Source organism: Podarcis filfolensis (assembly GCF_964270895.1).
Source record: "Podarcis filfolensis genome assembly, chromosome: 10".
Taxonomy (NCBI): Eukaryota; Metazoa; Chordata; class Lepidosauria; order Squamata; family Lacertidae; genus Podarcis; species Podarcis filfolensis.
The window spans coordinates 54,028,437-54,053,167 of record NC_139612.1 but is presented as its reverse complement, the minus strand read 5'-3'; the positions used below and the strand labels follow the sequence as shown (position 1 = coordinate 54,053,167).

Sequence of the window (24,731 nt, the reverse complement as noted above, 5' to 3'; positions counted from 1 at the left end):
TTTTCCCGGGCGGGACTCAAGGCGGATTACAGGTAAAATCAAATTGCAGGTAAAAATCGAAGCAAGGCTTGCTTTAAACAACAACAACAACAACAACCTGGAGATCTACTGCATTAGGAAAAATGCACCCCTGAATACTCTCTCCCCGCGCCCTCTGCACCTTCTATTTACCTGGAAGGAAACGAGGCTCCGTTTGCCCTCCCCAGATTCACGCGCTCGGGGCTACGCGGGTCCAAAGAGATAGGCAATTACAGAGAAACCCACCGCGGGTCCGCGCGGATGCTTCCGGTGTGAAATGGAATTGGGACCCCTACAGAGCAGACCACGCCGGGTTGAACCATAGAGAGGCGCAGGGGTAGAGCGACGCCGCACCGGAAAGAGGGCCGAGGACCCAACGGCGCCTTTAAAGCGGAAGTTGGGGCTCTGCACCGAGCAACCAACCAATCAGCAGCAGCCTTTCCCTCCCTCCTCCTCTATAGCCCCTGGACCAGTTTCCGGATTTCAGTGGCGCTATTATTTCCATCCCCACCAGAGGGGAGAGGGAGGCCGGGCAGAGACCAGGCGGGATCAGGCCCGTCGGCTTCCTGCCGCCTGCAAAAGCGGGAGTATTTAAAAGGGACTCCGGAGAAGGAATAAGCAAGGGGGGTTGTCCTTGTTTCTCCCTATACACACACGAGGAAGCCAATACCAGTCCTACTTCAGAGTAGACCCGTTGGAACGAATGAATCCGAGGAAGACTTCACTCAGGCCAGCCGCCTTTTGGGGGCAACCAAAACGACCCACTTTTTAAGAATGCTGCCTGTGCGTGTCTTCTGCTTCGCTGGTGGGGGGGGATAGTTGGACTTGGCAATTGGGTCCACTGAATACCAGCAGCACTCTTAACAATTGCCCTCACAACCCCCAAAGGGCGTTGTGAGAACTATAGATATGTATGAACGCAGGTATGTTGCTACCGAGCACAGGAATCGGCCGACACGGTGCCCTCCACATGATGTCGGAACACAGTTCTGCCCTGGGTGGGCTTGAACCCCTTAGCGGAATTAAAGCTATATCTATTAAAAACATACAGATAATTACAATAAACCCAGCACAGCACCAGCCCTTTCATTAAAAGCAGCCAGTTCCCAAAGGCCTGTTACTCCAAGGTCTTCACCTGCTGGCAGAAGGACAGCAAGGAGGAAGCCAGTCTGACTTCTCTAGGAAGAGAGTTCCAAAGTCTAGGAAGAGCTACCATGACCAAAGACCTGGACTGATGAGAGATGTTGTCTAGAAGCCTCTGGAGGGCACCATATTGGTTATGCCAGCTCTAGCCTGCCCCCGGTGCAGCCTTTGCACAGCAAAAAATGTCATAATGTTTGCAACAGACTCTGGCAAAGCCCACAGTGGAGCAACTCAAGTCAAGATGCATCCTGAATCAGCCACAAGAGCTGTGTGGTCACAGGTAATGTCATCAAGCCCTCCCTTGTATGATCTGAAACAAAATTTCCACACACACACACACACTTTAGAAGCAAACAAAATTAGAAGCTTTATTCACAAATGTATCACTTTCTTTTTTTAAGAAAAAGAATCATTTCTCAACAGCTATAAAATTTGTGCTGTCCAGCAGCTAGTGAAGTAAAGCTATCTTCAGGAAAGTCAGGGGAACTCACACAGAGAGGCTTGAAACCCCCAAAAGACACTGCTGCAATTGGCCAAGTCTTCATGACTGGGCTAGTCAACAAAGCAGTATTTTGTGTTCAGGAAAACCACAACAGAAGTTAACACTTCGACAGGGGCATAAGGTTTACTTTATTTTATTTATGAACACTTTACATAACATAATCCCCAGAACATCAAGGCGTTCTAAAAAGCATTTATTATTCCCTTCCAATGTGCTTGAAACACCAACCACCCATCCCAGACGACACTTGGCAAAAATACAGATCAATCCTTTACCTGTCAGTATTGTCAGCCACCCACATTAAGAACAGCGGGTGCTCTATCCTGGACACAAAAAAGACAGCCATCAAGGCCAGGCTGTATCCTGTCTGCTATTGCTCATGGAAAAAATAATCTGTTTCCAAATATACTCATTTTATTCAACCCCTATTGGCAGCAGGGCTAATCTGTTGATTTTAGAAGGATCCTGTTCATTAGGTCTATTGAATATTAAATATATATTTTGCATTGGTTACTTTCTCGGGCTCGCTAGATGGGACTTAAATGTTAGTGATGGCAGGGCCCTCCCCAACTGCAAGAGGAACAAGCCATTTGCTGCCTGAATCGTATTCCATTTGAAATACAGCTAGGGGCTGTGTGTTGTTGTTTTTTTAAAGTGAAAAACACAAGGAGTCTTGAAAACACAGGATAACCTAAAAGCTACAGAAAAGAAATAAAGTTGTACACTCTTCTGATAATCCTGGGAGGGAAAACAAACCCACTCGTTTCAGGCAAAAGGAAGCGACAGACAGGTTTAAAAAGAGATTATGTTGTAATGTGATGGGTAGCAACTATCTCTTGCAGGTAGCCAGATTTAGTACTATGACAATCGCATGATGGAATAAGTAAAAACACAGTCCCTTAAATCTGAAGGTGTCTCTTGTTTCTAAGGGGTGTGTTTTCAGTGATTTGAGGAGCCTAAACCATCAAAAGCCACCAGCAGTAAAGCTAAACGACCGGGCATTTTTCCCTCCAACCAGACGCTTCTTGCTATTTGGGTGCTTTGAGTTGGCTCCAGATTCTTGAGGCCTGGCACATTCCAAAAACTTGTCCTTTTTGAAGCTCTGGGCAAGACGGGCTGCTCTCAGCTCTCTGAAAAAAAGAGAATTTGATACGATTTAACACAGGGGGTTGCCAACATCGCAAACACATTTGCACATACAGACTTTCCTTCCTGCCCACAGGGCCCCCTTCCACTGTTGAAAGTGGGCTTTCTACTGTTGATAACAGAGTAAGTTGTGGTGTAGTACATAACAGTGTGCTTGGTTGCAGTGTGGATGGGCAAAACTCTTGCTACTTTATTGGCTCCCCCCCCCCAAGAATCCTGGGAGTTGTGGTTTGTTATGGGGTCGTCTAACAAGTCAACACCCGCAACAAAATACACTTTCCAGGATTCTTTTGGGAAAGCCAAGATGGATTAAAGTGGCATAAGAGTGCTTTAAATTGCATGGTGTAGGTTTGCCACAACCTCCTTTCTTCCCTTTGCCCTGCCCACTCAAAACTAGCATGAAAAGTCACAGACCCTCCTCCTCACTTTAAAATAGCAGCAGGAGGTAAATAAAACTGGCATGGAAAGTTAGTCTAGGTAATGTCTACGAGAAAGAGGTGCCACTCCCAGTGAAGGATTGTATCAGAGGCATGTGGAAACCCAGATGTCAGAATTCTATGATGAGGAAAAGACATGGCTGGGATTTTTTCCCTGACATAAAGCCACAGTTGCATTTAGAACAGATAGAGGAAGCATTGGCCACCCAAATGCTGAACTACAACTCCCATAATCACTGGCCACGCTTGCTTGGGGCCTGGTGGCTGCTGAAGTTCAGTCAACATCTGGAGACCCAATGGTTCTTCACACCTGATTAAGAACATGTTCTCCCTGCAAAGGAGAAGTTGCTTCCAAGCCAGGTAGTCCAGTGCCCTTGTTGTTTGCAAATCTTGATTGGCTACTGAAGCACGAAGGTCTTTTTTTTACCTTTCCAGCATGGCAATTTTGAACCTCTCCACATTCAGCTGTTCCTGAAGCTGGGCAGCTTTCCCAAGAGAAGGCCGGAGGATGGAGTGTTTGGTTAGTGCAGTGGCTGATGGCCTCACAACCGGATCAGGATGAATCATCAGCTGATGCAAGCAGAGGAAAGAGAAGTTTTTATATTCAGTGATGCGGTTGGGTAATTTTAGATGCTGAATTTTTTTTGGGGGGGGGGGAGGGCAGGCTCTTTAGATGGCAATGTGTTTGGGGCATTACTTCAGCTACGTGGTAAGCCTACCCTGCTACATAACTGGATAGCTCAGTTGGTTAAAGCGTGGTGCTGATAACCCCAAAGTCATGGGTTCAGTCCTCATATGGGACAGCTGAGTATTCCTGCATTGCAGGGGGTTGGACAATGATCCTCAGGGTCCCTTCTAACTCTCTGATTCTATGATTTGAGCACCCTCCTCATTCTGCTGAGTGGAGTCCTTAACTTCTGCCTCAAAGTCCTGATCTGACGGCACCATTATTGATGCGTGGAAATGTCACTGCTCTCCTCATGCTAGGAACTTAGGAAGCTGCCTTATACTGAATGAGACCATTGTCAATTCAGCTCAGTATTGCTTACACTGGCTGGCAGCAGCTCTTTGGGGTTTCAGTCAGGGGTCTCTCCTGGCCCCACCTGGAGATGACTGGAACCAAACCTGGGACATTCTACATGCAAAGCAGATGCTGTACCGCTGAGCTACAGTCCTCCCCCAAAGGACACTCACACTGAGCAGTTCTGCAAAGCCCCGCGACAGCTGCTGAGGGATTAGCGGAAGGTTGCCTTGGCGGATGTGATGCCACAGGGTGCCGTTGGTAGGCAGGGAACCACAGCCTGCTGCCAGAGAGATGGTCAGTGCAAGAGCAAAGATGTCTGCTTTGGGCAGGTAGCAGTATTGCTATGGAGGAAGAAGATTTTAAAAGAAAAAAAAACAGTCAAGAGAGGTTATGGACCCAAGTCTGAACATGTTCAAATCAGCATCTCTCTTCAGGAAAGGGGATTTTACTGGGAAGTGTATAAGTTCCTGCTTCTGCTGAAGCCCCCATGAGTCAAAGAAAGCCCACATCATTACCTCTTGCAAGACTTCATTGGCCAAAAATCGGCTGTCACCCTCTTCCACCTGGGGATTGGTTATGGATGTCACATGTCCAAGGTCCCCTAAGAAAAAGAAACTTGTGAGCCATGAAATGCATTCATATGTGCCAGCGGTCTTTGCAAGCTTTCTGCGTTCAGCAAGTCCTACACAAGACAGATTAGGCTGCTGGAGAAACTCAGCATGTGCTACAGAATTTTATTTTATTTTTACTTGTATTTTTATTACAGATTTGTTTGCCACCCTGGGTTTCTTTGGGAGGAAAGACGAGGTATAAATTTGTTGAGTAGGGGAATTATACACCAGGGATGTGGTCCTCCGGATGTGGTTGTAGTCCAACTCCCACTAATCCCAGCCAGCAAAGCCACTGATGACAGTTGTAATCTTGCAATCTCTGGAGGGTTCTTCCTGCATGCTGGAACCTATGGCTGGCTTTTCTGGCCTGAGCCTCTCAGTCTTCTAGGCTCACACATACAGTATATATTTCTTGAGTGATGTCTACACTTGAGAAGGAAGCTAGCAGGCTGAAGGCAACTTTCAGGTTATATTACTCAAGCCCAGCAGCACCCTGATTAGGCAAGGGTGGCAATCCATCCATCAAAGCAGGAATCGTCCCATGGGTGACCTTGTTGGATATGTTCTATGCATTAAAAAATGGAATAAACAACTCCCAAACAACCTAATGCAGTTATGTGCGTTCAGTTGATTCTTGCTGAACCCATTCTAATATCTATTCAGGACCCAGAACAGTTCTACTTGCCCCTCTTCCCACTTATTGTGGCCCTCTCTTCCATGGGTCCCATCTGAGAATTTGAAGCAGAGAGATTGGTATATACACCCTAAAAACCATTCAAGTCTTAGCCCTAGAAGCATAGAGTATTTACGCTACCAACCAATTTTATACACCACATTAGAAGAGGCAAAGCCGTCATCTTCACTGTCGCTCTCCTCCTGACCAGCAGGCCCAATCAGCTTATGACATATAAAGATATTGCCTGTAAATGCAAAGACAGAAAAACAGCATGGAAGCTTGAAATGTCCACACAGATAAATTGCAGTCTGCATTCCACAATCACTTTCTAGCCTGCCACTAAATATCCAATCTGGGGAAGAGAGAAGTCTAGGAAATGCTGTCAGACAGACAAGTGGATTTCCTTTTGGATGGAGCTATGGCTGATTTTACGGTTCTAAGCATCATCACCCCCAAATTCAAATGAAGCCCAAGAAGATGTATTTCCAGAGTTTTCCAGCAATCGGGGTACAGTAGGGCTTGTATTATTTTATTTCAAAGAATCCTTGAGGAAAGGCGAGTATTGCAAAACTGCCCCTTGTTTAATGCAGGAAATCCACATTTAGAATATCCCCATTGCTATATGGTCTCTGCTGGAAGGGGTCTCAACAAGGGACAGCCCACCCTCCTAGATAATTGGTTTCATTGACAAACTGCCTTTACCATAAATATGTTTCTCTTGATGTTTGATTGAACTATACCAGCCCATTAGATTTAGGCAGCAGAGCCTTTGTCCCCTTCTATGTGTTTTCACCCACCGTCAACCCTGACCTCCAATCAGTCTTTTCTTCCATAGGCTGAACATACCTAGAGTTCTTTCAGCCTATCCTCATATGGTCCATTTCAGCTTCCTGGATGCATAGCTTCAGTGAATTAAACTGTAATCTCAACCCTGTCTACGCAGAAGTTGGTCCAACTGAATTCAATTGGCCAGGTAATTGGGGTTATGTCCAAGTTAGTAACAAGCTAGGCTCAAGTTTCCTTATTCCTTAGAACAAAACCCTAAACAAGGACTGGCACAGTTCCCATTTAATGGCCCCCATCCCATCTAAAAGTTCAACTGTGCTTAACTCACTTTTCTCAAAGGGTTATGGCAATGTGCTTATGCATGCTGTTCACAAATACTTGATGCCTAAAGCATTGACCAATCTGTGGGAGGAAGTAGAAGACAGGAGTGCCTGGTGTGCTCTGGTCCATGGGGTCACGAAGAGTCGGACACGACTAAACAACTAAACAACAACAAAGCATTACTGAACAGAAATGCTTACTGGGTTTGATGTCCAAGTGAACCAGGCCAGAAGTGTGAATATATTTCAGTCCCATGGAAACTTGCAGCAAGATCTCCTTCAGCTCAGATTCTTTGAAATAATCCGATGTATTTGCCTTTTCCAAAAGCACATCTTGAAGGCTCCCACCTGTGGAAAGCCAAGAGATCACAGCAGACAGAGTTCCTCGCCCACTTGTTCACAGAGCCTTCTTCTGAAGCAGATTGCTCTCTTTTAGAAGGCAGGAATTTAGAAGATCTGGTTAACAGTTAAGTGGTAGCCTCATACTTCTGCCTCTTAGACATAATAATATAATAATAATAATTTATTATTTATACCCCACCCATCTGGCTGGGTTTCCCCAGCCACTCTGGGCAGCTTCCAACTGAATATTAAAAACAATACAGCATTAGACATTAAAAACTTCCCTAAAGAGGGCTGCCTTCAGTTGTCTTTTAAAAGTAAAATAGTTGTTTATTGCCTTGACATCTGCTAGACAGAGTTTTGGTTTGAATCTACTAGCTTCCATCCTTGCATTTCAAAGGGTTTTGATTGACATCTTTTGCATTGGCTCTTTTATATAAGGAAACTCCCAAAATTTGTGCTAGCCAGGCCCCCATGTAGATTTTCTCTCAGTACTGTGTCTTTTTACATATCTTAAATTCAGTTTACCACATTTCCATACCAGTTTGTGATTTATTTTTATTAAAATAATTTCACCAGTGTTTTAGTGCTAATTTCTCCCAATGCATATTTTGTATGTCAACCTTTGCAAGCCATTCCCTAAATATAATTTTGCCTTATTTTAACCTTACATGTGCATTTTATGGACACCTGCCCTTAGTATATGCATTTTATACACATCATTTTGATTGGAGAACTGGGCAGAAGTGTACGTGCAATGGGAACACCCATTTTCTGCAGATCCTTCTGCTAATGTCGAATGAACGCATGTGGATTTGGTACACTCTGCAGACCTCATGCAAGGGTGGTCCTTAACCACACCATTCCTCATGTTTGGTCCTTTAGAGAGCCCAGATTTTGCATTTGGGGTGGAGGTGGAGAGCTTCAATTCCTTGTGGCAGTTTATGAGTCTAGAAAGCAACAGGGTGGCAGCTCATTTTGCTCTTCTGGACTTCCAAACTCCATGAGCATCCATTAATCTCAATTTAAGTACACAAAGGACTTCACAAAGTGCATGTGAATTTAAAGTTTCAGTTAACATGGGAAGTTGAGCAGTATCCTAAGCCGCCACCTCTACCCCCACTGGTATCCTTACCATTGCAGTGCTCATTCTGAATGATCATGTGATCATCTTCTGCCCAAGCCGAGTAATAACGCACAACATGGGGATGATGGCCGAGCACAGCATGAGCATAGACTTCCCGCAAAGCCATTTGCCTAGAGAGAATGAGAGAGAGAGAGAGAGAGGGGGGGGGGGGAGAGAAATGACCCATCATTCAAAGAACAATATTGTTGCGAGATCAGGAGTTTGGACAGGGGAGGGTTAATGGAGTCAGATAAGACTTCCTGGAGAACTTGACAAAGTTATTCTTTAAATGGCTGGGAAATACCTGGAAGGGGATATGCTTCTCCACCCCCACACTTAGAGAAACAATAGAAAGGTAAGCGCTGGTGACCCTGAAGTCTCTCACTGCTAAAAGATCTCTTTTTGGGGTGGGAGGGTGGGGGGAGGAAACAGTATTGTTATGGAACAAAAGTTCTTAATTCAATACTAGATTAGATTTCACTGGAGCGCTGGGCACGGACTAAGGAAAGGCAGGCGCTGAATGACATGGGGAAGGAAAAGGTTCATGAAACGCATGGCGGATGTCATTTTTAAATGCTTTCAGTCTGCTTTTCGCATGACCTTTTCCAATACTTGGCTAATCTCAAATCCAACTTATTTACACACTGGCTAGAGAGCATCTTAGAGGATGTGCAATGTGGTTTAGGGAATCCAGATGCAAACATTGCCTTTTGAGCCTATAGTGGGAAGAACAATGACAATACCTATCATGGTCTATTTTAAAAAAGGGTGGGGTGAGAGTTAAGATAAGCAGCCGTGGTACAACTTCTAGCGTCATTCAATCCAGAAATTTATTGACCAATCCAGCCAAGGCTCTACTCATTTCATCATGGTGTGTCTGTGTGTGTTCTGCAGTGGTCACTTACTCATCTGAAGAACCAGCAAGGGGTCTCTTGGAGCGCTTGATGGCATAGACGCACCCATCCAGCCTTTTGACGCACTTGTACACGGAACCAAATTCCCCCACACCTATTTTCTCCAGCTCCAAGAATTCCTTCTTGTAGCGGGAAACCATGTTGCTCTCACGTAAGAGGAATCTCTGGAGGAGGGAGAAAGTAATCCACGTAAGCTTAAGACAGGTTTGCCCATCAAATCCCGAGCACGACTTGAAGAGACCTTGCGATGTGAGGCCTTGGGTTCTGGTTCCCGGATGCAGTGATGTCCTTCCAGAAATAGCCAACATTGGTTTCCCATCATCCTTGACCGCTGGCTACCTTGGCTGGGCCTGGTGGGCATTTGAGTCCAGCAAGATCTGGAGTTGGCACCAAGTTGGCTACCCTACTTTGCACACACAGTATGGTATCCTGCTCCGCTGGAAAAGCTTCCTATCTTCTTCCTGATTTATCAATGAAGGAAGATCACCACCCTTACACTATGTCACTTCACAAACTACTTTGGAACGTGCCCTTAGTGTTCAGAGTAGTTTGCTATGCAGCATGGTGCAGATGAAACAAAATTCCCAAGTTGTATCTTTTCCACTTGCAGGGTCAAAGCAGCTGGAGGGGAAGGACTGGGCATGATTTTTTGCAGGAAAAAAAAGCAGTGCAAAAGCGAACTATTAAAGACACCCCCTTCTTTGCAACTGGTTCACCACCACCCGCTTTCAAATTGCAGCCTCAGTGTCAACATTTTGCAAAATATAAAGCCTGATATATCAAAGAACTGCACCCAGTATGTATTTATGCCCTTGCAGAAAATGCTATTGTTAGCACCCCTCCTGCAAAACATATTCTACGACAGATGTTCAGATTTTAATCAATGGTGTTGGCACCGTTTCTCTGCTAAGAGCTCCTAGTAGATCATAGCACTAACCTAGAATTAAACTTGGAGAGGCACAAACATCAAAGCCTTCAGGGCAGATGGAAATGGATCCAATATGCTGAGTCAAAATACTGCCAGCAGCCGTGCCAACATAAAAGTGCCTGCCCTGCCCCATTTTGTTTCCCTTGGCATGTGATTGCTTTTGACGGCTATGGTCAGCACTCTGTTCCCTCTCAGCCCACAACTCTGGCTGAATAATTCACTCTGCGTGTAAGTTATAGCATCAGTGCTGACTCAGAGGCAGAGGGCATGCTATGTGCACAGGAAGCCACAAGTTCAATCCCTTAGAAAAGACCCTGACCCAAAGAGCGGCCAATATTGGTAAGATAGAGAATGATTCTCACCTGGTAGAAGGCCGCTTCCTATGCTCCCAGCAGCATTTCAAATTAATGAAGCCTGAAGAGTTAGATATGGACTGGGACAAGTTTCTTGCTAAACCACATTGCCTGCAAGTTCGCAGGAGTGAAGGTCAAACCAGATCAAACCAGTGGCCCCCAGAACTCTGTGCTTCTTCCCCCATTCCTGCACTCTCCAGATGTTTTGGACTACAGTCCCCATCATCCCTGACTACCGCACATGCTAATTGGGCCTGACGGGAGTTTGAATGTACCACCATCTTAAGGCAGATACTGCATTACACAGACATCACTTCACTTCTTGGATTGTTATTGATGCTAAGGAAGTACTCTTCAGGTTGTTCTATAATTTATTAGAGTTTACATTACGATTGGGGGAGGGGGGACATTTCACTTAGCTTAATTGAGGAAAAGACTGGAGCACATACGGTCAAACCTAAGCTAGCTTTATCAAGGTACACAGCAAGCAAATAAGCATTTTGTGTAAGTTGGAATTTGTTGATTTTTGGAATGGAAATTTAGGAATTTGTTGATTTCTGACCAAGATATTATCAACCCATGTACAGGGCTGCGTCTAAAGTTAGTCCAATGCAGATGAGACCCATTAATTTCAATAAACATTGGTAGCTTAGGCCCATTCATTACAGTGAGTCTGAGTATTTTAGTTATTTTTGCTTTTGCATCCCACATTTTCTCCAAGCTCAAGCTAGCATACATGGTGTTCCCTCTCGCTGTATTATTCTCACAACCACCCTGTGAGGTGGGTTAGACCGAGAGACAGTGCCTGGTTCAAGGTCAACCAAGGATCTTCATGGCTGAGTGGGGAATTGACCCTGGTTCTCCAAGTCCTAGTCTAATACCTGAAAACCTCCTCCACCAGGTTCATTTATGGCAAGTGCATTACTACCAGGAGAATCATTGAAAATGGGCAGGAGAGGGTAGAACTGGAAGAAAACAGGGAGCTGAACTTCCATGTAGTTTTAAAGCTGAACCAAAGTAAACTTTCAACTTGGCCTTCAGCCTATACCTCAGCTTATTAGCCGTACTTTATAACTTAAAACAGAGTTCTGATGCAACACATAGTTTAGTTTTGAACGGTGTTGTTGTTAAAGCCTGTTAAGTAACTGTGTGGTGTTGTGATAACTATTGTCTTGCACCACCGAATTTTTCCTCCCCACTCCATTTCATTAAAATATAAAACTATGGGCTTTCTTGGAAAATGTACAATGAAAAGAAAGTCAGTGCTAAGATTACTCTTTGTGTTACAGTAATACTGTTGTCTGCTGCTATAGGCTCGCAAACAGCTTTCCCTCTTTCAGTATTAAACCGATAACTTATGGTCATGATGCATTTTGTGCACTTGTTTGAAGAAACACACTACTCACCTTGGCTGGCAACCCTGGTTCCACCTGGCTCTCTTTCTGGCTGGGATCATCCCTGAAACGGTAAGTTTAATCACGTGAAGAAGCATCCCGGCTGCAAAGACAAGACACAACTCCCAACTCTATTATTCAGTTTCACCATTTAAATATTTCAAACACCAACTTCAGGAACTTCTCAAGCCGCATGAAGTATTTATGTAGGCATTTCCGCATAAGCATAAGAGACCACTAGAAAAAAAATCACTCAAAGACCACAGAGGCTATAGCCCTCAATTGAGGGTGATCGACATTCTAGTTTACAATCAATTCGGATTTCAAATTAATGCACAGCTGCCCTGACATCTGCAGACAGAGGGGGTTAGTGATGCAGCATTTTAAAGGCATGAAATCCAATCCCAGTCTTTGTGAAATCCGAGACACTTGGAAACAAGCATTCATGCAACTCTGACAGACCTGAGGTTAGGGGATGGATTTGGTGATACCTCCAATCCATGTTGTTTCATGGGCATAGCCAGGATTCTTGTTGCGGGGGTGGGAGCAGAACCGACGTGATTGGTTAGCTAAGTATTTCTGTTGTTTTACCTGATCTAGAGAGGGGCAACTGCTACGCCCATGTTAAGTTTTGCATGTATTTATTCATAAGCCTGCCCTGTCCCATTTCTGCAGTAACTTGGCAATTTCTGTTTTTTTAAATTTAGGAAAAAATGTGTTTAATCATATCCTTAAACAGTATTTTATCATAACACACATACTTAAATATTTGTTTTATATTCCAATATTTGCATTTCTTGAATAAAGTGCTTAATGCATTTTGGTACATTTCTTTCTTTTTGAGCCGGCAGTACTGCAAAATTCAGGGAAGTGCAGAATCCCAAAGATTTGTGCTATTAGTCTGGGAGGTGCAGATCAGTTCAGTTTGCTTTAAAATGCAGACCAAATGACATCCTCCACCATCCCTACCTGCAGAGAGCTTAATTTTTGAAATCCTACTCCCCCCCCCTTCCTGTGCCTGAAGATACAGGAATAACTCCTGCAGTTGAAAGCAATTAAGCTTCTCAGTTAGCCTTTGGCATCCGAACCCATATTGATGCAATGCTGATTGCTTAGTGACAGTTGATTACGCATTGACAATTGACAGCTGCTGGTTGGACCAGTGAAGTTCGAAACCTGTCTTTCCACAGTAGGCCATCCGATTAGATGTACCACGACCCATTGTCAGTAATCTTTACAGTCAAGTGCCATTATGCTTTTCACTCATACAATACTCCCTGCATGCTAGCTCCCCCAACTAGGCATGGCTTTGAGAATCGGGGGGGGGGGGAGGAATAATCTTCCTATTGTTTTTTTTAATCTATTTTTTGTAAACATACAAAACACACACAGCCTATTATTTAACACTAAGAAACAGACACAACGCAGAACGCTTTCTGCATCCCTCCGCCCACCTCCAGGAAGATTGCCAATTCTTAGCTTTGCGGTGTGCTCCAGTGGTTTAAGAGAGTCACACAGAGAGGTTATTAGAGTGGCGCTTTTATTGATCAACACAGCACTTGCTGGATGTCTCCTTTACACGCAGCAAAGACAAAGGAGCCCTCTTTGGGTTGAGGCAAAGGCTTTCAAAGCTTCCTGTTGTTAAGAGAACCTTTCTGCCAAGAACTCCCAGAATCCCGACAGTTTTATCCAATACCCTGCTTCATGCAAGAAGTCCAGAGCATCCCCAACAGCAATGGAGTGTGTTTTGAAGTGAAGCAGCTGAGCAGGACAGCCTTCCCACACCAGAGCCATGCTCCCAGGAAGGCCTCCAAAAATCCAGAAGCTGTATTGACCTACAAACCCATTGAGCTTCAACAAAACATCTTCTACCTCTGATGCTCAAGGCGCTATGCCCGGGTGCCCAGTTTCTGGGGAGCACAAGTAGAGAGAGTGCTGTTTGCTTCCTGTAGGTATTGGGCTGGCCACTGCAAGAATGGGATACTGAACTAGATTTCATTTGAAACGCAAACCATCTTGCAAAGAACTGCGAGGAAGGAGGAGGAGTGATCTGCTTTGCATGCAGAAGACATCCCAGGTTTAGTCCCTAGCATCTCCAGGTAGGATTGGGAATGTCAACAGCCTGAAACCCTGGAGTCCCAACAGATGATTCTCAGCTTGGTGGGTCAATAGTCTGATATGAGATAAAGGAGCTTCCAAACTACCCCCTCCATAGATGACTGTACAGCCTCTGGAGAGATTTCTTATGTGGATTGTAGGGCGCATGCTCAGTTCATGTGGCCAGCCCAGTTGGGCCTCTTCAACCACTGTGAAGGCATTTTTCAGAACACTCTGCCGAGACCATATAACACTGGTCTTAAAGGATCTACATCGACCCCCAGTACGTTTCCAAGCACAATTCAAAGTGTTGGTGCTGATCTTTAAAGCCCTAAACAGCCTCGGCCCCGTATACCTGAAGGAGCATCTCCACCCCCATCGTTCAGCCCGGACACTGAGGTCCAGCTCTGAGGGCCTTCCGATGGTTCACTCCCTGCAAGAAGTGAGGTTACCGGGAACCAGGCAGAGGGCCTTTTTGGTAGTGGTGCATGCCCTGTGGAACACCTTCGCATCAGATGTCAAGGAAATAAACAACTATCTGACTTATAGAAGACATCTGAAGGCAGCCCTGTTTCGGGAAGTTTTTAATGTTCGATGTTTTCTTGTGTTTTTAATATTCTGTTGGGAGCCGCCCAGAGTGGCTGGGGAAACCCAGACAGATGGGGAGGGTATAATTAAATTATTTATTGTTGTTGTTGTTGTTGCAAAGGAATGTCAGAAATTTATAGCAGGCAAGCTGTCAGAAGAAGCTTGTCCATTATATCAAACTTCTCACTCATGAGGCCCTGCAACACAGTATTAAAAACCAATGGGCTACAAGATGGCTACCCTCGTATCTCCCTTTTCCCCCTATAGAATATATATTCTTAAGAAAAAGGAGAAAACACTCACAGCTCCCCTCTGGCTTTCCTCTTGCCACTGGGATGGAAAACCATTTGCCGATAAGACTCCGGTGTGAAGGGGTTAATGTTAACTAAGGAAGCGGGGGGCGTTTCCTCGGAGTCAGGGCAGGAAGTGAACCTCAAGTTCCTCATCCCTTTGGAGGGGAACTTTCCCACAGGTGAAGGGAAAGCAGTCTTAGACAAGAGGCTCTAGATAGAAAACAACAACAGACAGTCAACGGAGAACAGTCTAGTCCACTAGCATCATCCTGCAATAAAGAAGAAGGTCATAGTGCTTGTTATTCCCAAACTCACCAATACCTGTACAGTGGTACCTCGGGTTACATACTCTCCAGATTACATACGCTTCAGGTTACAGACTCCACTAACCCAGAAATAGTACCTTGGGTTAAGAACTTTGCTTCAGGATGAGAACAGAAATCGTGCAGCGGCGGCAGCGGGTGGCCCCATTAGCTAAAGTGGTGCTTCAGGTTAAGAACTGTTTCAGGTTAAGAACAGACCTCCAGAACGAATTAAGTTCTTAACCCGAGGTACCACTGTACAGCACATTAAGCCAGGAGTAGGCAATGTAGTGCCCGCCGGATGTTGGATTCTCAACTCCCATCAAGCCTAGTCAACCTGGCCTATGGAAAGGGACCATGGGAGCTGTCCAACAACATCTGGAGAACCAGTTTTCCCACCTTTGTTATGCTTTAAAGTGCCAGTGGGTTAGGAATGTAAAAGACCTGTCTTGCTACATCAGACCAAGGTCCATCCAAGCCAGTGTTAGGATAATGGAAGTCCAGCCACATCTGGAAGGATCCACAATGGCTGCAGCTGCTACACAAATTGCAGCTGGAATATCAGAGTCATGTGTAGGCTTTGACTTCCCGTCAAGTCAAATCCTTGTCAGCCATATGGATTTAAATCACAAAAAGGGGTCCTTTCAACTATGTTACTAGCACAGTAGGCTATTTTTGGCAGCAAAGCTTAAATACAGAACTGCAGATGCCAGGAGGATCTGCAGGCATCCAGCTTAACAAGCAGGAAGATGAAGGGGATTTTCTAAATTGCTCCATTTCAAACCTTAAGAGAGCAAAAATGCAATTAAGAGACTCACTCAGGATTGTGTCTTTATAGCTCACAGAAGCTCCACATCCAAGCCTGGGACTTGGAAGTGACAGAAGCTGCTTTGAAGTAAAGCTTGTTCCTGCAATGCTACTTGAAGTCCTTTTGATGGTAAAAATATATAAATACACTCACAGTATGGTGCACCCATTAGAAAGAACTTCAACAGTCAACTATTCATCTGAGAGAATGCAGGTGCAGCTTTTACAATGACAGAGGGAGAAGAACCACCACTGAAGGTGTTCCTGTCTACCTAGCCCAGCATCACTTGTTAAGCAGGTGTGCAATCCATTTACACCCCACCTTTCCTTCATGGAGCATAAGGCATCAGGCATGCTTTGCCTGCTCCCCAATTGCACCTTCACGACAACCCGGTGAAGTAGATTCAACAGAGAGAGCGGTCGCTCATGGCCAGGTGAAGATTTGAACTTGGGTTTCTCCAGTCTCGGTCTATGACACTAACACGGCATGGCACTTCCTTTTATAGGTACCATACTATGGGGACATGGGCCACTGGACAGGAAAAGTTAATGGCACCAGAATGACTGCAAGTGTTCCTTAACAGTCAGTGGAAAAGTTGCCAGGTATGTCCTGTTAGGATGGCCGTTAGCTAAGTGGTAGTGGTTGCTTTCTGAGTAGTTTGGAAATATGTGGAAAGTGGAACTGACTTTATCACTCCAAGCTAAAGATGTAATCTAGGTATGTGTGGGTATCTGTGAAAGGGAACAGAGATGATAGAGGGCTAGGTGAGCATGTGAACAGACCTGGGCGGGCTTTAGGTTCATGTCCTCCCCTTTTTGAGTGTGGCTACACTCAGAGCTTACACTCTGTAAGCTCTCATTTCCATTCTAACCACAGCTATGTGTTATGTCCAAACCCTGACCTACTATACTTTAGTACTGTATACTACTTTGGTTTACTGAAACATGCCGCATTCACGCTGGCACATTCAGTTTATGAAGCTGGCTAGTTTCAATATACCACACTTAAGATTAAGCAGGGGGCACACAAAATGCTAAATAGCAGTTCAATGAAACCAGGAACCAATTTCTGAGCTCCTTATGACCACTAAGGAGATGGAAAGCAAAAAAAAAAAAAAAAAAAAGCCCAAGGCTCAGGCAGGCTCATTCACATAACCCTAAATTATAGCTCAGTGTTATATGTCTAAACCAGATCAGAGAAGGAGAGAGATGAGTTTGTGGGCTCTGTAAACTAACAGTGTTTAGTGGTGCTGGCTGCCTCCCTGGAAGTTTGATGTGAGACATCGGAATTTGCAGTTAAGAGTGTTCAGTCTGGTTCTAGGATGAAAGGTAAAGGTAAAGGGACCCCTGACCGTTAGGTCCAGTCGTGACCGACTCTGGGGTTGCGGCGCTCATTTCGCTTTATTGGCCGAGGGAGCCGGCGTATCGCTTCCGGGTCATGTGGCCAGCATGACTAGGCCGCTTCTGGCGAACCAGAGCAGCGCACGGAAACGCCGTTTACCTTCCCGCCTGAGCGGTACCTATTTATCCACTTGCACTTTGACATGCTTTCGAACTGCTAGGTTAGCAGGAGCTGGGACCGAGCAACGGGAGCTCACCCCGTCACGGGGATTCGAACCGCCAACCTTCTGATCGGCAAGCCCCAGGCTCTGTGGTTTAGAACGAAACTTGTCCCCAAATTCTCAGCAGTTCTTGTCATTTGAAAGAGTTTTCTATTTTTCTGGCTTATGCATATGGTACTTTAGAATCTCAGTCCACACACAGTTGAACTTATCGTATCATTTGCGAGGTGGCCTGTGCACTTCTTTTTCTGTGAAACGTTTCTCCAGCACTCTGCAGTCTTCCCAGCTGCCCACACTTCCTGATCTCAGGAAGACCCATGGGACGAGTTGCCTCATGACATCTTCCCCCGAGCTTCAAATTAAAGCACGGGAAGATAGGGAAGCTGGCTACCAAGCGCTTGAGATTAGTATGTCAAATGATTTTGTTCAAGGGAAGTCCTTAAAAAGAGAGTTCTCCACGATCATTTCTTTAAAAGTAAGAGAGACTTCGCTTAAAAAACCCCCAAGCATAAACAACTGGAAGGCATCCAGTAAGCAGCCTCCCCACCTTTCTGTGCTTGGAGAAAAGTCCAACCATGGTTATCATGCTGTTTTCAGGAAGCACACATACCCAAAAACACTGCTAAGTGCAGGGCACCAGAGACATATCAGACTAGGACCTGGAAGACGAGTTGAAATATCCATTCAGGTATGAAGTTCACCAGGCCCCAGGTCAGTCACTGCCTCATGGCCTACCTCACAGGGTTGTTTTGAGGATGAAATGTGCAGGGGGAGAACCATGTACGCCACTTCGTGAGCCCCTTGGAGGAAGATTGGGTCTAAAAGTTATAGTAGAAATACTAAGATTTGTGGAATGAAAAAAAGGATGCTCGCAAAGACTCCTCAACCACGTTGAAAGTCTAAACTGCAACCAAAGCCGCCTCTCCCCCGTTGAGAATACTTATACACAATGTGCCATATAAATACACACACCACATCACCTTACCTTTGGAGTATGTGGGGTGTCACAGAGCTGGAGCTTTTGCCAGGTGATGTAGTGCAGCGGCGTCCCAGGATAATCTTCCAATGGGAGAGGTTTCTTCCTCAGAGATTCCTTACCTTTCCTCACTGGACTTGCCCACGATTTCGGGAAAGAAAGATCATCCAGCTGCCTCTGTGGGGTGACCGGAACAGGACAGTTTACTCTCCAGTTCCCAGTCTCCCAGTTTTTCTGAGGGGTGACATGACTTGGCTCCTCCTCTTGCATGCTATTGTCTTCTTCCAACTCAGTGTCTTCTCCACAACTTGAAAAATCCAGCTTCTGGATGAAGTTATTACCACTACTGCTCTCCCAGTCATCCATGGTTGCTGGAAAGAAACAAAACACACAGCCCAGAGATTAGCCTTTTGCAATACCTGACTCAGCCCTGGAAGTTACACCTAGCCTAAGGCTCCAGGAACAAATTCCTTCAAAACAAAGTTCTTAGATACTTTCCCCTTCAATCTTCTCAATTGCTCAATTTCACACAATGCAAAGGCCACACAAACTACCTTGACTTTGTCCCTAGAGTTGTATTTGCTTGCGAGAGCTAGTTTTCAGCTTTTACTCAATATACAGACATCCATTTTGAATAATCCCACAGCTACACTGGCGTGAGAAGACATACTCCATTTGAAAATAAGACAGCATTTTAAAAAGAAAAATAGTAAGGGAGAGAAAGAAAGACTCTGAGGAGACTCAGGAATAAGGGCATTATTATATTAACCCTGAAATTCTATGTACACTGCTTTGGGAATTAGCCCCACTGAACTCACTGGGAGTTTTTCCAAGTAAATGTGAATAGTCTGTGGCTGCACACAGGTCTCATATTAATCAGGAATAAGCATTTAGTCCACAGCTGTCCTTGCACAAGGGGTTAAGTCAGTACATACAGAAACTAGGCAGAGAAAAGCCCCACATAATAATCCCTTTACACTGATCTCCAGAAGGAAGGCCCTATGCCACAGCCAGATGCAAAGGCACCCAGCCAGCTAGCAAACATTTTCTGACATAGCCCATTCTGACTGGAAAAACTGGCCCTGAATAATGCCCTCACAGAATTTATAAGTGCTCCAACCCACTGCCATTAAAAACCAACAATTAAAAGCACAGCATCACCTGTGTTCAAAATGACCCCATACCATTTCCTGCTCTCTCCTTCCTGCTTAACCTACTGAATTGCAGGTCTGGCCTTACAGTGCATGCTGGGATTGAGGTTTTACAAAATGCCACTTAAGAGCAGTTCCCTTCCCTATATAGCTTCCTGTTTTTCATCATGGTCCATCCTGCAAGGACTTGCATCCATGCTGCTCCCTCAGCACTGGAAAGTGCTTGCCCATGAGAAGTAAGGGTGAGCAGTGAGGTAGCCAGGTTTGCTGGCAATACAAAATTGTTCAGAGTGGCTAAAACAGAAAGAAGGTGGCAAAGAGGTCCAAAAGGACATCTCCAAATGGACATGATTTCACAGATATGCTCATGAGGTCTAAACTTACCAGGAATGAGACCTTGGGGGTCACAGTAGACAGCTCACTGAAGATGTTGACACAGTGTGTGGCAGCAGTGGGGCGGGGGGGGGGGAGGCAAATTCCATACAGTGGTACCTCAGGCTACATACGCTTCAGGTTACAGACTCCGCTAACCCAGAAATAGTACCTCGGGTTAAGAACTTTGCTTCAGGATGAAGAAATCGTGCTCCAGCGGCAGCAGGAGGCCCCATTAGCTAAAGTGGTGCTTCAGGTTAAGAACAGTTTCAGGTTAAGAACGGACCTCTGGATCGAATTAAGTACTTAACCCAAGGTACCATGGTACTAGGGATCATTAGGAAATGAAAATAAAACACAGAGCAGTTATTGAAATCTGCAGTGTAACTGCACTTGGGAGCAGTAGCGTGTACAGTTCTGGCCGCCTTGCCTCAAGAAGGATATTGTAGAGTTGGTATGGAGAAAGTGGTTGGAGAAATGTTGTTCTCCACAACTCAGGGCCATCCACTGCAGTTGAAATGTTGGAAGATTCAGGACAGGCAAAAGAAAGGACTTTTGCACATAGTTAAAACCATGGAATTCATTCCCAAAAGAGGCAGTGTCAGCCACCAACTTGCGAGGCTTTAAAAGAGAATTAGGCACTTTAGAGAAGGGTAAGGGTATCAGTGGCAGGTATGCTTTGGCATGATCCCTCTTTGCTGGTCTATCTTTAGTGTCTGCATGTTTTGGATTTTCTGGCTGATTGGCTCTGAAGCTAATTGTTATGATTTGTTAGTATTTGTATTATTGTTATGTATTGCGTTTGTGTTCTGGATGGTAAACCTCTTTGGAAAAATAGGCAGGATATGCATTCATATATATAACCTAGCTTGCAGTCCAAACCAACATATTGGCAAGTCCAGAGGGAAGTCCTACTGAACTTGGTGGAAAATAATTGTGCGTAAGCTGGAGTGCCAGAAAAGAAGTCCCATTTCTGATTGGACACCCCCAGAGATTGTGCCTTTAGGATGTAATCCTGTGCAGAGTATCTTGCAACCAAATCTTATGCGTATTTACTCATAGGTGGCACTTTGACCGACAGACTTTTTCTTTCGGATATGTGTGGTTGCACTCCTAACCCCGCTTACCACAGAGTAAGCCCCATTCAAAAGGCCAGCACTAACACCCAGCAACACGGTTAGAGCAATAGACTTGGGTGCAAATCCTCATAGCATGGAACTCAGCCTCACAGGATTGTTGCCAGAAAAAGGTGGGAAACAAAGAACCTCCAAACTCAGAAGAAAATTTCATTCATTTTAAAGGCGCGTGCGTCCCTGTTAAGCCTTTTAAGAAAGGCAAAAGGCTACAAGAATTTGCAGTGCAAGTCCTTGAGCAGTTTAATGGGGTGGGGGTATTTACACGTAGCGTAAAACGGATCGGGCAGTTAGGCTTTCAGGTGCAGCGCTGCGCGTGTTTATTCGGGACTTTTCCTTCCCACCGAACAAGCGTCCAGAGGCCCGTGCGCCACCTCCCAAGTTTGCGCGCGGCCGCCAGCGCGCACACGGGCTTGCAGGCGGCCGATTCCCTGCGCACCAAGAGGATCGCGGGCAGAGGCAGGCGGGCGTCCCTCCTCCGAGCTGGGCGTCAGCTGCCCGCAGCCCGCGCAAGGCCCCGTCTGGCCGGCCGGCCGGGGAAGCGAGGGGGCCGGGCGTCGTCGGAGCGCGCCAAGCGCCGCCCCTCGGCTCCGCCAAGCGCCGCAGCTGGCTGGCTGGTTGGTTGGCTGGGCCATGGTGGAGCAAGCCGACGACGCGCCGCTGCTCTTCTGGGCCGAGGGCCCGGCCGTCTCCCTCCCGGAGCCCGGCGAGCCCGGCGGCTGGGGGGGCTCCTGCTCTGGCGTCAAGGGGGAGGCAGCCGCCGGCGGTGGCGGCGGCCCCGGCGGGCGCCTCCAGGAGCAGGAAGGAGCCGAGCAAGTGGAGGAGGACCAGATCTTGGCCGTGTTCGTGGTCACCTTCGATCCCCGCACGGGTAAGGGCTGCTTGCAGCAGAATCGCTTAGGGATGCCTTCGCCGGAGCTCCCTTTTCCTCCGTGGAGGAGGAAGGAACTCGGATTCGCACCCAGTCCCCCCCCCCCTCCTTGGCAGCCCGGGTTGCGCGCGGTGGTGGGTGCCTTTACAGCAGCAAGACCTCAGCAGGAGCTTGTGTGTGTGTGTGGTTTCTCCCCCTTTGGGTTGCTTTCTGGCAGAACCGAGTTCCTCTGACCATGCACAAAGGGCGCTCCCCTGGCCCTCCTTTAAGCTGCTGCTGCAGGTCGGCATACACCTTCCCAGGAAGGAAACCAACCGGTAGGTTGGCATTAGGGATGTGTCACCTCTTTTCCTTCTACCTTATGATGCCCATAGAGATTCCTAAGATATCAGCCATGAAGATATCAGCCATGGGCAGGGAAGGTGACTTGCACCTGTTTGCTTTTCCACCAGGCTTTTCCTAATGGAAAACTTAATAGTGTCTCCACCCACTATGAGTCATGGATGCCCTTCGTGGCAGCCACCTCAGTGGTGGCTGATGATGCCCGTTGAGGGTGAAAGGTCTGATTGGTTGTAAGCAGAGAAGACAGGCAGGTGGGGCCTGGCTGAGGGCAAACTGAAGCTAGTGGGACAGTGCCATGTTTGCCCCAATTGTGTAGCATCCCCCTCCCACACAGGTATCCCTCGGAAGACATCTCCAGAGATGGAAGGGGATAGAGTCATACGCTGTCTACCCACTGCGTTCAGAGAGGCCCTGTTGGAAGCAGTAGGGCCTGCACCATTGACCCTTGACCTCTCAAACTGCAACTTCAGGGTACACCTCCAGGGGCTTAGCCCAAAGCATTTGGATGCCTGGTGTGAAAAATACATATGGTTCCCCCTTCCCCACTGGTGCATCCATGAACATGGGGCATGATTCTCTGGGACGTTTTCCAGTGGAAGTGTCATTGAATTGCACAAGTGCACAGTTGTGCTTGTTCTGGTGGAGCTGTCCCAAGAGGACTTCCTAGTACCCTTAGATGCCCAGGTTGGTCTGTCTGTCTCTGCTGCTCTTAATGGCAGACATGAAGGGATTTCTCTCTCTCCATCTCCCATAATACTTGGAATTACCCAATTACATTGATGGGTGTTGATTGTGGATGGACAGAAAGGGTGTATCGCTTCTCACTACGTATCTTAACTTGCAACCAGGGTAGCCAATGGGGTATCCTTCAGATACTGGTGGACTACAACTCCCATCAACTACAGCCATTGGCCATGCTGCTTGAGACTGATGGGATTTGTAGTCCAGCATCATCCAGAAGCACTGCACTGCCTTACACAATGCGCTGCCACAGAATGTAGCAATGAGCTGTGGGCTTGTTTAGGTAGCTTTTGGGGAGGATCAAACAAATTCGTGGAGGAAGACGGGTCTTACCAGCCATTATGGCTAAAAGGAGCCATACTGTTCTGAGGCAATATGCCACAGACTACCAGTTTCTGAAGACCAAATAACAAGGGAAGGCTGTTGCCTTCAAGCGCTGCTTGTGGGCTTCCCAAAGGTGTCTTATTGGCCACTCTGGGAAGCGGAATGATGGACTAGATGGGCCTTGGGTCAGACCCCATTGCATTCTCACCTGCAAAGTTGAAGATATGTTTTCTGTTATGTTCTGTATGAATGTTACCAATTAGGAGTAGTTGGAAGGACTGTCTTAAGCCGATATAGTATGAAACCTGTTAGAGGTCACCAGCGTGCTTGCAAAGCCCTTCCCTGTAACCAGAAGGGTCCTTTCCCTTCTGGCTGAAATGGGTAAATTCTGTTGTTGCCCATTGGAAATGTTGTGGGGTGCCAGCAATAGTTTATCCGGTTTGCAAATGTGCCCATTGGCACAAAAAGGTTGGCAACCCTTGTGTTAAAATGAGAGATTTGTGGCATCAGAAAGCTCCCAAATGCTATTGATCCTGGATGTCCTGCTCTTTAACTCCAGCTTTACAAGGATTGTTTGTGGTTACTTGGCTGGTGGGGAGAAAAATACTCTGCACATGCTTAAAGGCATTGATGCATATTCCTGGAGTAATCTTTGTTTTTGAACATTAACAGGAAGAATTAAGCCCAGCCTTGCTTTTGTAAGGATAAGCAAAACTGAGTACCATTTTCACTGTGAAGTTTCTGCAGCGTGAATCTTTTTGGAGTGGCTCAATATTTCCTCATTTCTTGTGTTGTGTCCTTTACCTACATCCTGTTGCATGAATATGTGGCAGGTTTTCAACAGTTTAAACAAGTTCTTTGGAAATATATGCAAATTGTGTGGGTTTTGTTTTTTAAAATTGTTTCCTGCTTTTTCACTGGAGGTTACTGAAGGCAACTAACAACAATAATGCAATGAAATATATTAAAAATAGATATAGAAATAGCTGTGAAATACACCATTAAAAAACAAGACAGGTAAAAAAACATCAGTCATTTAAAAAACCTAGTGAAAACCAGTTTCAGTATGTTCACAAGCCGGCTTGTAGGCCAAAAGCCTGTTTAAGTAAAAAAACATTTTGTCTAAATAAAAAAGATAACATCATAGCTCTGCAAGATAGGGTGACAGCTGCCAGCTTGTCTTTAAAAGAGGATTAGATAAAACTCATGGGGGATAAGTCTATCAGTGTCTACCAGCTAGGTCGATCATGTTATGGGAGGCAATATGAATACCAGTTTCTGGAAACCTCAGGTGGGGAGACTGCAATTGCACTCAGCTTCTGCTTGCAGGAATCCTAGGGGCATCTGCCAGGTGAAAACAGTGAGAAGCCTTTGACCCTCTCTAACATGGCGACGGGGTGATCTCCCGTTTATTGGTCCCTGCTCCTGCCAACCTAGCAGTTCGAAAGCACA

General features: G+C 46.0%; 2 protein-coding genes across 8 annotated transcripts in view; one reads left to right on the top strand and one right to left on the bottom strand.

Annotated features, from left to right (window-relative positions):
- Nucleotides 1-1,503: 1,503 nt before the first annotated feature.
- WEE2 (WEE2 oocyte meiosis inhibiting kinase) overlaps nt 1,504-24,731 on the bottom strand; it is a gene marked incomplete at its 5' end in the record, with an annotated part of 27,720 nt that continues 4,492 nt past the window's right edge. Inside the window, 13 exons of one of the 7 annotated variants that reach the window (XM_083572351.1) lie at nt 1,504-2,793; nt 3,674-3,816; nt 4,441-4,611; nt 4,786-4,871; nt 5,700-5,801; nt 6,865-7,011; nt 8,141-8,262; nt 9,037-9,209; nt 11,733-11,784; nt 14,709-14,908; nt 18,355-18,716; nt 19,881-19,917; nt 21,346-21,481. In XM_083572351.1, the coding sequence (XP_083428477.1) occupies nt 2,628-2,793; nt 3,674-3,816; nt 4,441-4,611; nt 4,786-4,871; nt 5,700-5,801; nt 6,865-7,011; nt 8,141-8,262; nt 9,037-9,209; nt 11,733-11,784; nt 14,709-14,908; nt 18,355-18,711 (1,719 nt within the window). In that variant the 3' untranslated portion in view covers nt 1,504-2,627. Of the gene's footprint in view, nt 2,794-3,673; nt 3,817-4,440; nt 4,612-4,785; nt 4,872-5,699; nt 5,802-6,864; nt 7,012-8,140; nt 8,263-9,036; nt 9,210-11,732; nt 11,785-14,708; nt 14,909-18,354; nt 18,717-19,163; nt 19,417-19,506; nt 19,837-19,880; nt 19,918-21,031; nt 21,637-24,731 lie in introns of those variants that run through there. The other 6 variants (XM_083572348.1, XM_083572352.1, XM_083572349.1 and 3 more) reach the window with 6 other exon arrangements.
- DENND11 (DENN domain containing 11) overlaps nt 21,635-24,731 on the top strand; it is a gene marked incomplete at its 5' end in the record, with an annotated part of 21,362 nt that continues 18,265 nt past the window's right edge. Inside the window, one exon of the mRNA XM_083572380.1 lies at nt 21,635-21,872. Coding sequence (XP_083428506.1) covers nt 21,635-21,872 — 238 coding nt within the window. The remainder of the gene's footprint in view (nt 21,873-24,731) is intronic.